A 16,275-nucleotide genomic window follows, 5' to 3' on the forward strand; every position below is an offset into this window, starting at 1 on the left:
GTCAAAAACGCCTCAGGGTTGTAAGTAAAAGAAGGTAATGTTTTGTTTGTACACCAAAGTAGCTTTATAAATATATACTGTTTCATTTTTCGCGTCATTCTTTGTTTAGATGTTTCATCCCTATTTAACGTATGAAAGGTACAGCAAAAATCATGTTTTGTCATCAAACTATTATAACAGATTTATTTCTAAAGTGACAACCCTAACATATTTATAAATGCTGTAAGCGACTTCTATGGAAAAGAGCAAACTCGGCTAGGTAATATTGCCCACCTAGTTTTAATCCTATGATTTTTAAAGGGAACGCCTAACCCTACCTAACCCTTTATGTTTAATTTATCCTTGGTTATAAATCTTCCGAGCTGTATTTATATACGACATTGACGTGGGCAATTTTGGCAAACCTCTTAGATAACTTTACCCGCCCTTAAAATTGCCAAAAAAGTGGGTTAAATAATGATTTAAAACTTTTATTTGCAGATGAAATTATGCGTAAAATAACAATAACAATGGATGCAGTGGGTCAGAAAAAAACAATCGAACTTTTTCGAAAAAGCAGGCAGACAGCTAGCTTGACGGTAGGTAACTATTAATTATAAAAAAGTTAGGTTAGTAGTAGAGGTAGTCCTTTCTTTTTTATTTTTAAATACTTAAACTAGATGGGTATAGTTTTTTTGTTAGTTGTTGATTATTAAGTTCAATTTATGGTTAGGTACTAAAAATTAACCATTTGTTTGATTATTGATCTCACCAACGACATGAGATTTGTGATAAAGCAAAAAAGTTTAAATAACATGGTGTTTCATTGACCCTTTCAAAATTTCTCGAGATACTCGAGAAACTCGAGAAATCCAGGACGAGAATTCCCGTGCCTCGAGAAATAAAAAAGGTCGAGAAACCAGAAACCCAAGTTATTTACTAAGTCCAACAGTAGATGAGAGTAGAGGCTCATATTTGAGGGATCTCCCACTATACATCGCTTACTTCAGGTACAGACAGTTTCCAGATGCACAGTTTGTTGGGCTGATAATCGTCCGGGTAGTTCGGTGATTCAAGATGCCCGCTGCTGTCCACTTCGATGTCTCCGCCACACACCGCTGCAAATGAATGAAAAAACAGACTCTAATCTAAATAAGTAACCGTAATTTTTCACAAACAATGACTATGCAAATTTTTATCAGACAAACTGGCTGCAAAACGAAACAAGTTTACATTTGCTTCTACTTTTCCCACTGTCCATAGTGTACTAGTGATCGTGAGATCGTGACTGACAATTGAGTAGCTTAACTTCAAACTCGGATAAATCCAGCTGTCAGATTTAGCGATTTTGGTATTAAAGAAATGGTAATAGGGTAGATATTTCTTGAGGGTCGAATGGATTTATCCGAGTTTGAAGTTAAGCGACCCAAGTGAGGTTCATCTTAGATTTTGTTGTCTCTAGTATATGGTGACAAGTATCTACCGGGTGAGTCTAAGCTTAATCACTAGTTAGTTCATGGTAATAAAAAAAGGCAAACGTTAATCTCTCACATCCTCCTTCTTAAGAAAGTCTGTTATTCATGGTATTGATTTGCTTCTCCAAGAAACAATATGGTTGGTAAAAGAGAATTAAGCTTATCACGAATCCATAATTTTATTCAAGTCATAAACAAACTATAAGGTGTTGCTTCTTACCTTCGTAATGCGCCTTAAATCCTTTAAACGGCTTAGGCCTAAGCCCCGGCTGGTAGACCACAGTCAGCCTGGACCCCGTAGACCTCATCATGGGACCCTTCCCGGAGCCACATATACGCCCCAAGACTGGCGCGTTCGGCATGTAGCCATCACGGATCTCTACCCATTCGGAGCGGCATTCTTCGGATTTGTGGATGTCGATTTCTGTAAAGAACCAGAGTATTTTGCGTAAACTTATAGTACTTTAGTAGGCAATGAAGACAAATTAAACTTTACGCGATTAAATTTATTACGATTATGGACAAATATGACGGGTCCGATACCCGGGTATGTCCTTAAACTAAGTCTAAAAGAGAGGTATGGGCACTGTGAATGTCATCCAGCTTTGTGTGATAGGGCACAGCACAGCGGATGTCATTCCAGATCTAAAGCAGAGCCCAACTATGGGAAAGTACCTCCACCTTACAGAACACCGCAGCCAAATATCACTAGACCCTACTCATAATGTTGTGTTCCTGCCGGTGAGTAAGGTTGCCAGAGTTCAACGAGGGTGCGGTGTTAGGGTCGGCAACGCACATGTGACTCCTCTGGAGTTGCAGGCGTACATAGGCTACGGAGACTGCTTAACATCAGGCGGGCCGTATGCTTGTTTACCACCGACGTAGTATAAAAAAAATGTGGTGAGCAGTTTTATCTTAGATTGGTACATTATGCAGTAATCATCGCAAACTAAAGAAGATCCACCACCACCTACCCGCACTTGCAACGACTTGGGTATAAACGGTTGTATTGCGGCAATTTTCAATCCTACATTGGCTTACAAAAATACAGTCACGATAATATAAAATACCTTTACCACAAAAGTATTAAATTACAGTAGAGCGAACGTGAATTATTATAATTCAAGAGAAACAGCCTATAACATGATAAGTATTCTGAATAGATTCACCACACATTCAAAGCCATGGCCATCAACTAGTGTTAGAGCAGGTACATTCCATTGAGCGGACAACATAGATTTATCGTTTCCAATGACCGACTTCGGGAACGGGATAAAAGTGACCGTAAATTCATTAATTCAGAGAATACATTTGCAGGGGTGAATAATTGTGCGCGCAGAGAGCTTTGGCGGATGCAGAACAAGGACAAATATGGGACGTTTTTTTTTCAAACCAATACTTGTGAGGTAGATAAGGTCAAACTGAACAATTTGTAACCAAATTTTTTGAAAATTTGGCTCTTCCAATCAGCCAAAATATATGAAACAGCCAAATTTTCTCCAATAGTAAAAGTTACTCGGCATGACTTATATTTTATATTACATACGATCTTTCACCTCCCAAAGTTTGACTAAGGGTTCATTCATTTCGCTCGCAACATAGATGTCGTTAAAAATGTTCAATCCATTTTCATCTTAAGGCTTAAATTTCAAAAAATATTTCCAACATTTCATGAATTAATTCCCAGCGATCAAGGCTCTACCAAAGCAGACTAATTTCTCTAACAATACGGATGTTCCTTACCTAAGTCGTTTCAAAATTCTGCTATAAAATGGATGTTACCTACAAAAATACATTTGTCATCCATACAAATATTAGGGGTCCCTTTGTTTGACATAATTATTGAAAGTCATAATGTAATGATTGTAATATTATCATTAGTCATAATTCTGAAACCGTTAACTTTTCAGGATTTTCCTCAGGATTATGATATATTTAGATAGGTTAAGTTAGGTTTGTTTTATGGCAATCCTGAAAAGTTACGCGTTTCTGAGTAAAACCAAATTATGACTACCGAAAATGTGGACAAACAATACATTATGACTTAAAACTATATGGGAAACAATAGAGACCCCAAATATTATTAAAGCGAAAGTGTGTTTGTCTGTTGCCTCTTCACGCTTAAACCGCTGAACCAATTTGGACAAAATTTGATATAGAGATAGTTTAGGTACCGAGAAAGGACATAGGGTAGTTTTTTTCAATCATCATCATGATTCCACGCAAACGAAGTCGCGGGCTAGTAATCTATAACGAGGACGCCCGTGTCACGTCAATCTATAACGAGGACACAGAAGACGTCAACTCGTTAGTGTATCGAGATGAAATATCGTTATAAAGACTATAAAACAATATATAAGTCCACCAATCGTTTTGTGTTTTTCATTGGTGTAACTATTTATTTTTCACCTCAGCAGCTCGAACAAGCCTACTTTCGTCACTCCCTGGAGTGAGGAAAGTGCGACTTTCCTCACTCCAGGGAGTGAAACAATGTAGCTTTTTAATTTAGTGAAGGCCATGAACTACGGTACGGTACGGTACGGTACGGTACGGTACGGTCCGGTCCGTATCGTATCGTATCGTATCGTATCGTATCGTATCGTATCGTATCGAATCGTATCGTATCGTATCTTATCGTATCGTACATATTATAATACTTTTTTTTTCTGTTTATTCTGTGTAATTCGAAATACATTTTAACCTTTAATATGTTCTCACTACTGAGGTGAAAAATTATGTGTGCAACACGAGAGCAAAGTTATTTTACATCTCGTGTTTTTGAGTCCCTCGCTACGCTCAAAATTCTACCTTAGAATCACTCGCTTCGCTCGTGATTCAATAATAGATTCTTTCGCTTTCTCGGGACTCAAAATAAACACTCGCAAGAAAAACCAACTTTCCTCTCTTGTTGCACAAATAACTATTATTTTATTTTATTATATTTATCACGCATAAATAGTAAATTGTTAACCAAGGGATGAAAGGCATGCAATGCCGCAGAGGTATTTTGGCGCTCGAACGCAGTAAGAGCGCCAATATTCCGAGGCAAAATGATGCCTTTCACCCGAGTTTAAACACTACTTTTCATTTCTAATATGAGGAAAGTAAAATGCATGTGTTTTTTTAAAAACATGACTAAGTATACATTTTTATAGTATTTCTTGAGGGTACTTTCAATTAACAATTCAGGCAAAAGTATAGTTATTTATGGAATGGAGAGTCAAATATCAGAATGGAAATTGTATAACAAATCCATTTAAACTCAAATTTCAATTGCATATCGTAAAAAAAATTAAAAAATCGTTCTTCGAAAGTAAAATGCTCTAGTGCAGACACGTATGATTTTCTGCACACCTTTTAGAACAACAATGACCCTCTTTCAGAGCATGAGAAATGAAAAGGAAAATTTCATAGACTTGTGCGGCATTTATTTTTTATTCTTTTAATATCTAATTGGTATAAGAAACACCAAATTGTTTAGGTACCGCAAGGAAGTTTATTTTATTTACTAAAAATGCGGCAAAATTATTACCATTTGCAACAGGTCATCCGTACCGAATTTCCTCACATAATGTTCATTGAACACTGTGACATCGACGTCACTAACAAAAGCTGTGTCGCGCAGATTTATAGCTTTTCCGATTGTGTCCTTTGTGTCGGACGCCTTTGTAACTTAACAAATAAAATGTATATAAAATTCTGTGAATTTATGCGGACTGATGCTTGCACAGGTAAAAAACCGCGGAAATGAGTATTGTCTGAATAGAATAAGAATGTATTGGCTTATGCAGGAGATTTTTCCACTCTTCTGTTGTCTCTACGTCGGCTTTAAGGTACCGTTTGGATGCAGTACATCAGCAGTATTGCAGCGCGAAGTGGAAACCTGGAACTAGTCTTAGGATAAGTTCTAAACTAGCTACACTAGTGTCTCTGTGAGCTGTAGACCTCGCAAGCCCCCACGGCTCCGCCATTTTGGCCAAAAACTGCATCGACCAAAATAATCTACCTATATAATTATCGAACCTGCTCCAAAAATCTACAGGACATCCGGACATTACGAAAGCATTTTTTGTCCAAGTTGAAACGGAGACCTCCATTCCACTCGGTAAATTAGTTTATACTATTTTCTTGGCCGAGACATTTAACCTACCATAACCTGCCATTCGCAGAAAAACCTTAGTACTAATATTACACATTGTACAGTCGCCATTAGATATATCGGAGCGGCCCATGTCTCAAAATATCTGAACAAGCACTTAACGCCTTGACAATAGAGGCGTGTTCAGATATTTGTGAGCACCTTGGCCGCTCCGATATATCTGATGGCGAGTTATAGGCAGCAATAACTTACCACTGGGGCGGGCCCAGGCAATACCAGAACCGTTCCAAGCATATATACCAGTATAAACAGACCTCCGTAAGTGCATAACGAGTCTTCTTTGCCCTGTAAAGTTTTAAGGGGCAGGGATGGGTGGGGGCTCAAGGTAAGCTGATGGTGGACTGAGCTCGTAAATTTTCCCTGGTCAGTTTAGGTTACGTTTGTGGTGGCACGGAGTTTAGAGCTATTAATTTGGAGGCTTAAAATAGAAAGTTTAGTGGAAACGGTAACCGCGGGTTGATGGGTGCTTGTCAATCGAATTGATGGTAAGCTTGGATTTGTGGATTATGCTACCCATAAATGATTTATTTGTATTTTGAAGCTAATCAGTCACAGAATCCTAATATAAAATGGACACGAAATAAACTTGTGCTCTGAAAGAAAGAAATAAATACCGGTAACGATTTTAGAGCAAAAATGTATGATAGATTTAATCGTTGAAATTGTACACCTTTTGTTACGTAATATCTGAATAACAAGTATTGGTTTCTATTAGCACGTCTTCTCATCTTTATACATTTTCAAATAATAGTTCTTTCTTCCATGATTAGGAATCAACTATAGGAGGTGGGGTTTACATCTCTGTTATTTCAAGACAATGTTTCCAGCATGTAAAATCTGAACAACAGCAATTACCACAAAAGTGCCAAGCTTAAATCGATATCTTACCCTTACCCAAATCCATCGTCTAACCGTTGTCCTCCTACTCAGATCGTGCTCGGCGGCACTCAACATGAAATTGAGTCGTTCAAGCCGTCGGCAAACTCTTGAGTGCTCTTTTATGGATAACGAGTATATTATAACGGATATTACATGGTTATTGTCTGTAATTTCGCTAGATAATCTAGATTGCGACTTGCGAGTATTGTGACTGTTAATAATGGTTTGAGACTTGAGGTCATTCGAGGTTACTTAGCATAATGTAGTTATTAAAAAAACCGTCCAAGTGCGAGTCGGACTCGCGCACCGAGGGTTTCGTACTTTTTAGTATTTGTTGTTATAGCGGCAACAGAAATACATCATCTGTGAAAATTTTAACTGCTAGCTATCACGTTTATGAGATACAGCATGGTGACAGACAGACGGACAGCGGAGTCTTAGTAATAGGGTCCCGTTTTTACCCTTTGGGTACGGAACCCTAAAAACCGGCCAAGTGCGAGTCGGACTCGCGCACGAAGGGTTCCGTACCATTACGCATAAAGCAGCAAAAAAATCACGTTTGTTGTATGGGAGCCCCACTTAAATATTTATTTTATTCTGTTTTTAGTATTTGTTGTTATAGCGGCAACAGAAATACATAATCTGTGAAAATTTCAACTGTCTAGCTGTCACGGTTCATGAGATACAGCCCGGTGACAGACATACAGACGGACAGACGGCCAGACAGACAGACGGACAGTGGAGTCTTAGGGTCCCGTTTTTACCCTTTGGGCACGGAACCCTAAAAACATACAACCTAATTGAGAACCTCCTTCTTTTGAAACCTTGAAGTCGGTTAAAAATGGTGTTAAGTTATGTTTTAACGAAAATCCGCTTTTGAAAACTAGCGCCACTTACTTACTTACTTTTTATGTACTTATTTTGGACGTAAATAATTGAAATTTGTCTTTCTTTTTTCTAATTATATAAGAACAAAATAAAAATTCTAAACAAACTAAATTAAATGGAGGCTGTCTATGGCGATTCAGCGTGGCAATGCGGCGAGCGTGATGGGTACCATTGCGTCTGGAAGGGCGCGGGACGAGTGTTTGACTAAGTTGTGGCCTTGTTTAGTTTAGTTTTAATTTAGTTTATAATTAATTTTGATGTATTTTTAATGTAATGTTTGTAAGTATATTGTAATGGAATCTTTATTATTAACAGGGAGTCTCAATGAGTTAATTTTGTGTTTAAAAAAAATTACTTTTCCGTATTAATTAATTAAAATATACATATTACATAATATATGTATATTCCATCTTTTTACTATTACACACAACTGTATTCTAAGTCAACACATAGAATTTGTTTTCTATCACTCACTAAATTGAAGTAAATTGACTTGTAAGTTGTAACAGTTATAACGAGGGTTGTTAATAATCTTTAGAAACTTTGTTGAACCTTTATGACCTTCATAAACTACATGTAACACGAGCAAATTCCTGCTTTACAACAATTCAACGAGCCACGCTACTTTCACGAAATCTCTTCGGCGTCTTACACAATTTGGAGAACAATTACAATAAAACAAATGGGAATTGGAAGTCATTTTGTGCTCAGAGATATTTCTACTGCCTTACTCACCTACTTTTGGTTTTACAGTATCTTAGATACGTACTTAATTAAAGGAGCTTTGTAAGGAGCTTTAGAATCGGATCTGACATTACTAGGTAAATTACGTAGAAGCAGGCCTGGCTCACTCCGCGATTTCGTCGCGTCGCTACAAGTACATGCGGCCCACACCAATTTTGGTGTCTAGCCATAGTAGTTGCCGCGCACCGCTACGGAACGGACGCCTGTTCGCGCTTGCGCCACCTAGCGGTCATATCTGTCGTAATAGACGCGTTTTGTTTGTGAATATTCTGTACCTAGTACTATTATTACGGATGGCTTTCACGCGATAATGCGAAAACGTGTCGCGGTCGCGTCCCTGCTGAGACGAATCGCCGGTAGCCCCAACAGTCTCCTGGAAACAGAAACAGTGACAGGACGGGAAGATGGTCCCTTCCATTACTACTGGAAACTGTGTGCTATGAAAATGTTGTATAAAATATTCGTAAATCGTCTTTAGCCCACGTCGACGTTTTTAAAATTTAAATCTATTATTAATAAGCAAGGGCCTGACACTCTTTGATAGAGAAAGATAGTCTTATTGCGATTCCTATAACAGGAAAGAGAAAATAATGCTTTGTCCTTATCACCGACCGGGTTTTTTTTTCATGGTCGGGTTATGGCAGCATAGGTAGGAGGCGATGGCGAAATACCGAAATTTATAAGAGTGAAAGAGATAAAGGATTATGCTGCCATACATTAACCTGTCAATACATGAATATGTCTTTCTCTTACCCCTGGTCGCTCGGTTTCATGTCTATAACTACTATACTATGTCTGTTAATAAGTTAATTTAAAAAGAAAGTAAATGTTTTCCCGCCAAACATTGCCTATGGAAATATAGTTTTAAAAAGTATATGTGATAGGCTACCTCTTTGTTTCATATTTGTCTATTACAAAACTTATCTAGTGACCTAAGATAAGTGTAATAAACATATCTTTGTCATCGACTGTATGTAGAAACTACTTGAATTAGCAAATTCAAACATAATGCGCCATCTTGGAACTAAATAAAGAGGAAACTACACCAATAATTCAAAGATTGTTTGCATCACTGACGTTTTAAGTTAGTTTAAAAACATGAATATAAGTATCTACTGGATGAGACGGGTGGGGGAAATGACCGAACGGGATGGTCTTGATACCTTCAGTAGGAGTAGCAGTGAAATCGCTATTATTGTTTGTCATTGTCATAGTGAGCGAGCGTGTATGAGGAATGTTATAAGTGAAGGAAGCGAAAGAGGTATATCAGGATCGTAGCAAGTGGAAATCCGTGTCTGCCTACCCCTCCAGGAAATAGGCGTGATTATATGTGTGTATGTATGTATGTATTGTCATAGTTTCTGTCTACTTCTAAAAAGTCCTAAGTGTTGTAAGTAATCAGTAATCAGTAATTTATTGCTTTCATAGGTACAATAAGGTCTTACATTAAAATGGTGATCTAGCTATGAACCCTGTAAGGGCACTGCCCACCGGTTTCCTGGTGGGTAACAATGAAACCGATCAAATTACGTAGGTTGTTTTTGGTATGTTATCAGGAATGTTAAAACATGTTTTACTTTATTCGCATTGCTTATGGCCCATCTATAGAAAATCCTACATCTATGTTTAAAAAGATAAGTTCTGCGGCGGGCAGCAGTCCAACTCGCGGCGATCCATCTCTTTATAATAGAGGGTTAACATACGTACAAGTTAATGGATTGGGTAAATAAAGCATTTCCTGGGGGCAATCGTTGGTAAACTGTAAACTACTAAATGAAGTCTAAGTTTTGTTGCTCAGTATAAAATATTCGGATTTATATTGTCGTGAGTCACACTAATATTAGGCTAATTTTACAGTCACTCACGTATTTTTAAGTCACATGCGCGGAATGTTTTTTTTTTTTCAATTTATTTAGGTAAACAAACAGCCACTACAAGTAATACATATTATACTAATTACTACAATGTCTACAATATGTGTGGCCCACACCGCTTACCACTAATGAACATGAATAATGTTCGTTCAGAGTCAAACTAATCACCGTCAAACAAGTCAAACAATCTCCGTTTTGGAGAGCCTAGATCTCCATTCCGTGATAAAATATATTGTAATAAAGTTAAAATTCAGCATTATTTTTTAAAGAATCTTTTTTTAGGGTTCCGTACCTCAAAAGGAAAAAACGGAACCCTTATAGGATCACTCGTGCGTCTTTCTGTCAAGTGCCTCTTACCCACTTCCCGCTTTAATATATTTTGAAATATTGATACTAGCGAAACGTATTCTAAATCTTTTGTGTAGAAAATTGTATGTAGATTACTTATGTTATAGAATATTTTTTTGGCACGGGCCACCGTTTAAGAGTTATTTACGAAAAACTAAAAAAAAAGGGACCATAACATAAACGCAATTACTTCAACATTATTGACGCATTTTGCCAAGAAAAAAAAATATCCTCCAAGAATTTGACATGGGTTTTTCCAAAACAGAAGAATTACTAATACAAATTGTGTTATGTCGTGTGTGTTCGCATGTCTCAGTTAATTAATATTAAGCACATTTATAACAAAAATTATTTTTCATTTATTTAGAAAACCAAAAAAGCGGTTGAACTCATACCAAATCCTTTGTATGAGTGTGTGAGTGAGTGTGAGTATGAATATGTGTATGATATTGCTCAAGTCACTTGATTTGTTTCAAAGTGTCCGACCGAAACCGAGTTTTCTTACCGAAACTTCGGCCGGATATTTGTATTTGGAGAAACACATTAAGAACTACTCGCTCTCCATGCGTGGCTACTGCATGCATTTTCTGAACCCCAACCGGGTGAGCTGAACCATCCAGTTGCCGAGGAGCGTGCTACTACATTCTGTTGATATATTTGTCAAGTTGTACTCACCAGTGATATTAAGTACCACTCGCTCGCGGTGTGTAGCTACGATGCGCCACTCGCAGCGCTCCGGTGTCGCCGGTGCGGTTTCTGAGCCCCAACCGGGTGAGCTGAACCATCCGGAATTACCGACGAACGTGCGACCACATTTTGTTGATAACAGTTATAAAGTTTTACAGTAACTCACCAGTGATATTAAGTACCACTCGCTCGCCATGTGTAGCCACTATGCGCCACTCGCAGCGCTCAGGGGTTGCCGGTGCATTTTCTGAGCCCCAACCGGGTGAGCTGAACCATCCAGAGTTGCCAAGGAGCGTGCGACCACATTCTGTTGAGAAATTGAATTGATATTTTTTTTTCGTTATGAGTTTATATATCTACGAATCCAGCAACATGAAAACTAGTTTGATGTATTTAAAAGATACTAGAATACAAAATGCAGTACGTACCGGCCCCCTTTTTTAAACATCTATCGTTAAATTTGCGTAAAAAGCAGTGGCGCTAGAGAGCACGTTGATGGGCTCTTTATTAATCCCAACCTGATTGGTTACTGAAATGTCTGAAATCATGCGACCAATGCGCGAGTGAGATGTACTGCGTCAAGTTGCGTCAAGTTGAAATTTTTAAAACCTGTGAATGGTGTTTTAATTTGGAAACGCCATCACCGGAAACAAACACTTTATTTATTTTGGTTTATTGGCGTTCGTTATGGCGAAAAAAGATTTTGAAATTGTAAAAGCCCGAGGCTTAAAGGATTAAATAAAACAAATGTTATAAAGTTACTGACAGGCTAAAAGCTCTCCGGTGCTTTTTCAAAGTTACTTATGAACTTGTGTGTACTTTTTCGGAGTAGGTATGTACTTATCGTTTATTGGCATTGTTATTTTAGTCTTTCAGCGTGCAGTGCGCAAAGTGCTTGTACTTTAATTTTATTTATAATTTAATTCTAACATTAACTGTAATTTATTAATCTTATAAGTTATAACATTTGTATTATTGAATTAGATTTTCTTTCTCTTTGACATTTGTATGCCAACCAGCGAAACATAGCGTTCAAATGTATACACCTAAGACCTATGTATTCTGATCTTCACATTTTAATTTATAGTATGTGTATCATATTAGCCATTAACAATTAATTTCTTACGAAAAACGTAGGTAATAGATACCAATCAATTTCTTGCTACCTATTTGCATAATAATCTGAAAACCCGAAACGCGATATTTTTTTCTTTAACCATTCAATATATTGTCTTTTATTTGTCATTAAGGAGCATTCCTTCAAGGGTTTAAACATAAAACCGTAATTAAATAATTATTGTTATCCGTAATCGCAATTCTGAAGTTGAAAGCGTTCAGTTCGCAATTAAATAGCTGTAATTTAAATGTAGTCTGAGGCTGTCGGTTTAGACAAACAAAAGAAACATTATAAGAATGAAACGCAGATATACAAATTCTCTCTCGCCGCCTAGCCTTATTTATCCCATAAATTGGGGTCGGCTCTCCTATTCCTTCTTCGCTAGGACGCTCTGTCCCGGGTTGTCTTAGATGTGACATTTGCATCTTTCATGTCCTTGTTTATGGTAGCTATCCATGTTTGAGGGGTCTTCCTCTTCCTCTTTTTGGCGTCGGAAACATTTCGAGTACTTGTCGGGTCATGTGTTCGGGCGGGCGACGCATTACATGCCCGTAACCAAAGCTGACTCTTTTAGAATTCGGTTGAATTCTAAAAGAGTCCGATTTGGTTTCCTCAGCAAGGTTCCTCAAGAATATATTACCTAATAGCGGTGTTATAAAGAGATTTGTTCAACTTATGAGCAAACTTATACAGCAGATTAGCCTGCGCTAATATATCAGACACACTCAAACTAACTGGCTGCTCAATCTCTGGCCTCTTCTTCCCATTGAACTCTAACGGCAGAATCGTAGCCACATAAAATTGTGTACCTAATAATAACGGACTTACAGCGATGTGTTATACTTACTAGCACACTTATACAGCAAATTCGTCTGCGCTATATCAGACATAGACAATCTGACTCGCTGCCCAATCTCCGGTCTCTTCTTCCCGTAGACCTCAAGCGGTAGAATCGTAGCCAAATAAAATTGTGTACCTACTAAGTAACTGACTTATAAAGACGTGTTATACTTACTAGCACACTTATACAGAATTCGTCTGCGCTATATCAGACATGGACAATCTGACTCGCTGTCCATTCTCCGGTCTCTTTTTCCCGTGGACCTCAAGCGGTAGAATCGTAGCCGAATAAAATTGTGTACCTACTAAGTAACTGACTTATAAAGACGTGTTATACTTACTAGCACACTTATACAGCAAATTCGTCTGCGCTATATCAGACATGGACAATCTGACTCGCTGCCCAATCTCCGGTCTCTTCTTCCCATGGACCTCAAGCGGTAAAATTGTGTCCAAGTATGTGCCTTTGCTGAAGGTGTTCCTCGCGTAGTGCATTATGGAATCGTAGTCGTACGTCTGACCGAGGGAGTTCACTTCCTCTTCTGTTAGCTTGTTGAAGTTGTATTCTTGCCCTGAAAAGAAAATCGAAGTGAGAACAAATTCTACTGGGCAATTATTATAAAGCAAATCGTTGAACAGTTGAAAAATCAAATCAGAAGTTCTAAAGACAATTGTCAACCACTTTAGCCTAGTCGATAGTGGCCCGTAATCTGGAATTGAATTGATTTATTTTGATATTTAGTCAATGTTTTTACGAGTCAAATCTCTAGTAGATACCTCTATCTACTAGGTACCTACTAGCAGCGGTAGCAGTAAATCAACTACATAGGGCCGTTCCATCGGTTTGCCGCTGTCACTGTCATATTTCGCAAGAAAGAACGGGAAAGATCATGCTCGCCAAGTGTCAATTTTGATCGAATTTTGTCGATTTTTATTTATTTTAAAAACGTTACCTTACAATATCGAAATTCGAAAGCTATGAAATTACTATTTTAGTTTAAGATTGTTTTTTTCTTCTTTTTTTGTTTATTGTATCACATAATAAATAACCGAGTAAAGTTGGATTAAAAGTCCGAGTTAGAGGTTACTTTGGGAATTAATTGTATCGAGCGAAGTGTCATAATTCGTGTATCGGAAGCTATGTTATTAAAGATAGTCAAGAACTACATATATTTTTTCCACGTCTACGAGAATCAACGCCTCTTAGAAAAACATGATCATATAATGAGATTTTTCGCCTTCTGGCTCAGGGAACCGCTTTAAACTATGTCAGGTATACTGTAGGTAAGAAAAGGAAAAGTCTCCGCGTATAAAGATGAATGTTAAAATTATATGACTGTTCAGCGTTGGAGGTAATGGCGATCAAATGAAAGCAGGGAATACTAATATCTAGATTTAATGTTAACAGAAGGCTCGTTCGAAAAAAGTGAGTTTATCTACATACATGTAGAAGCTTATATAGGTAAGTACAGCGCCACACTATGACACTACGGATTGGTTATGAACAATAGTTAATAACATACATTAACATAGCTAACTAAGCTTATTGAGCACTTATACTAGTACACAATAGTTTCGGTAGATGTCACCTTTACATATCATAGGACTGTGGTGCCACCTACAGACGATTGAGAGACTTAATCTATCTAGATTAGGTAAGTAGGTATTTAGGTATGCTAATACCTACTTATCTGTTACTTGTTAAGATAGGTTTTAACAATGACCCTTTGCGAAAGACAGCAAAAAGCCTTAAGTTTAAATGTAAAAGTTTAGTGAATGATCCAAATGAACCTTGGACTATTTTGCAAGCCACAAGGATATTTAAATCGCTGAATGCTAAAATTGTAAACAGAATTAATTCAGAAGCCGATTGGAGCAATTTGCCTACGAACAGAGGGCAAATTCGAACTTAGATTTAGTCCGAAGCTGTTGCAGAGGCAAAATTAACTGTTAAATATTAAATGTTACCCTTGTTGCCTTACCAAGCATAAGAGCTGAAAGAGTGTTTTCACATTTTTCGATCCGATATTGGATTCAGAAGGAAGTAAAATGTAATATATATGTGTTTCTGTTTTATAGTGATCGAAATGTATTTAAAAGTACCTGAATATATAGGTATTTATGTTATACCTACAAATAAACTGATTCTGATTCTGTAATAATATTTAACAAATATTAAATTCATAAACTATTCAACATATAATATTTAATGGTTATTTATAGTTACTGTGAAATTTTAAACGTATTACCTAGAACTCTGTGACGTTAAATACTAACAATCTAGCTCCAAAACTAAAGTCTGTCAAACAGTTAACCGAGTCAAGCGCGACCTAATTTAATTCCAAATTCCCATTCAACACGAAGTTATCAGCAAAACTCAAACGATTCAGGACATCCGAAGAACTTTAACAATGCTTTACAAGTACCTTGTTGCAAATTCAACTATAATACGACGTTGCAAAGTTTAAATTCCTTTGAAACTGTAAATCTGCAACCTGAATAGTACCTACTTTAAAGTGTACACTGAGCATTCACTTTTGAATGAGTTCGGGGCAATTTGCAAAGATAGTTTAAATACCTAGTGGCCCAGTGGGCTTGTTAAACGGCATTTTAGTAATTCCTGGACAAAGTGAGGTGACCCAATTATTATGTGTCGTTTAGATAAGGCTACCCTTGCCATTCCTGAATAGCGGGCATGTTGGTTACTACTTGAAACTCACTAAAACGGTGTTTCGCTTTTGGGTTGTTTGTACCTGCAAGTATGCGGACAATTTTCATAGTTTAGGTTTAGTTTAGTTTATTTATTTCATAATGATAAATTACAATATAAATTATTGTTACACTAATCTATCTATATATGAATTTATATTATGACCGTCATAAAGCTTGACAAAATTTTGGGAAATTCTCATATTTTTGTATGGGAATAAAAATTTTCCTTTGTTTCCTGTGGATTTACCTTGTTTTTTCACTTTTTTCCTTGAAAAATTTGGACATTTCTGAAACTGTCCGCAACTTGCACATCTGCTGATGAAAACGGGTCAGTCTGTGTGAGAATCGTGTCATTGCTGGCTATGATTATCGTCACAGACAGAAAAAAATATTTCCCCGAACCTGATACCATTTATAAATATAAGATAGGGGCAAACTATGCTATATTCCGAAACCTTTTAATTAACGACCACAAAGATAATATACATATACATTTATCAAGAACCTACCTACATTGATAAAGTCGCTCTCGACCAATAATGCTAATTAGTCTAATTACTTTCGTGTGAAAGG

The 16,275-nt window shown here is 37.2% G+C and overlaps 1 protein-coding gene across 2 annotated transcripts in view; it reads right to left on the reverse strand.

The window, feature by feature from the left end:
• Nucleotides 1–16,275, reverse strand: part of LOC134743454 (bone morphogenetic protein 1) — a 477,569-nt gene that overhangs the window by 10,607 nt on the left and 450,687 nt on the right. For both annotated transcript variants that reach the window (XM_063676882.1, XM_063676881.1), the window contains 4 exons: nucleotides 13,332–13,562; nucleotides 11,200–11,340; nucleotides 1,675–1,878; nucleotides 985–1,097 (listed from right to left, as the gene is read on the reverse strand). In XM_063676882.1, coding sequence (XP_063532952.1) covers nucleotides 985–1,097; nucleotides 1,675–1,878; nucleotides 11,200–11,340; nucleotides 13,332–13,562 — 689 coding nt within the window. The remainder of the gene's footprint in view (nucleotides 1–984; nucleotides 1,098–1,674; nucleotides 1,879–11,199; nucleotides 11,341–13,331; nucleotides 13,563–16,275) is intronic.

Source organism: Cydia strobilella, chromosome 8 (assembly GCF_947568885.1).
Source record: "Cydia strobilella chromosome 8, ilCydStro3.1, whole genome shotgun sequence".
Lineage (NCBI taxonomy): Eukaryota > Metazoa > Arthropoda > Insecta > Lepidoptera > Tortricidae > Cydia > Cydia strobilella.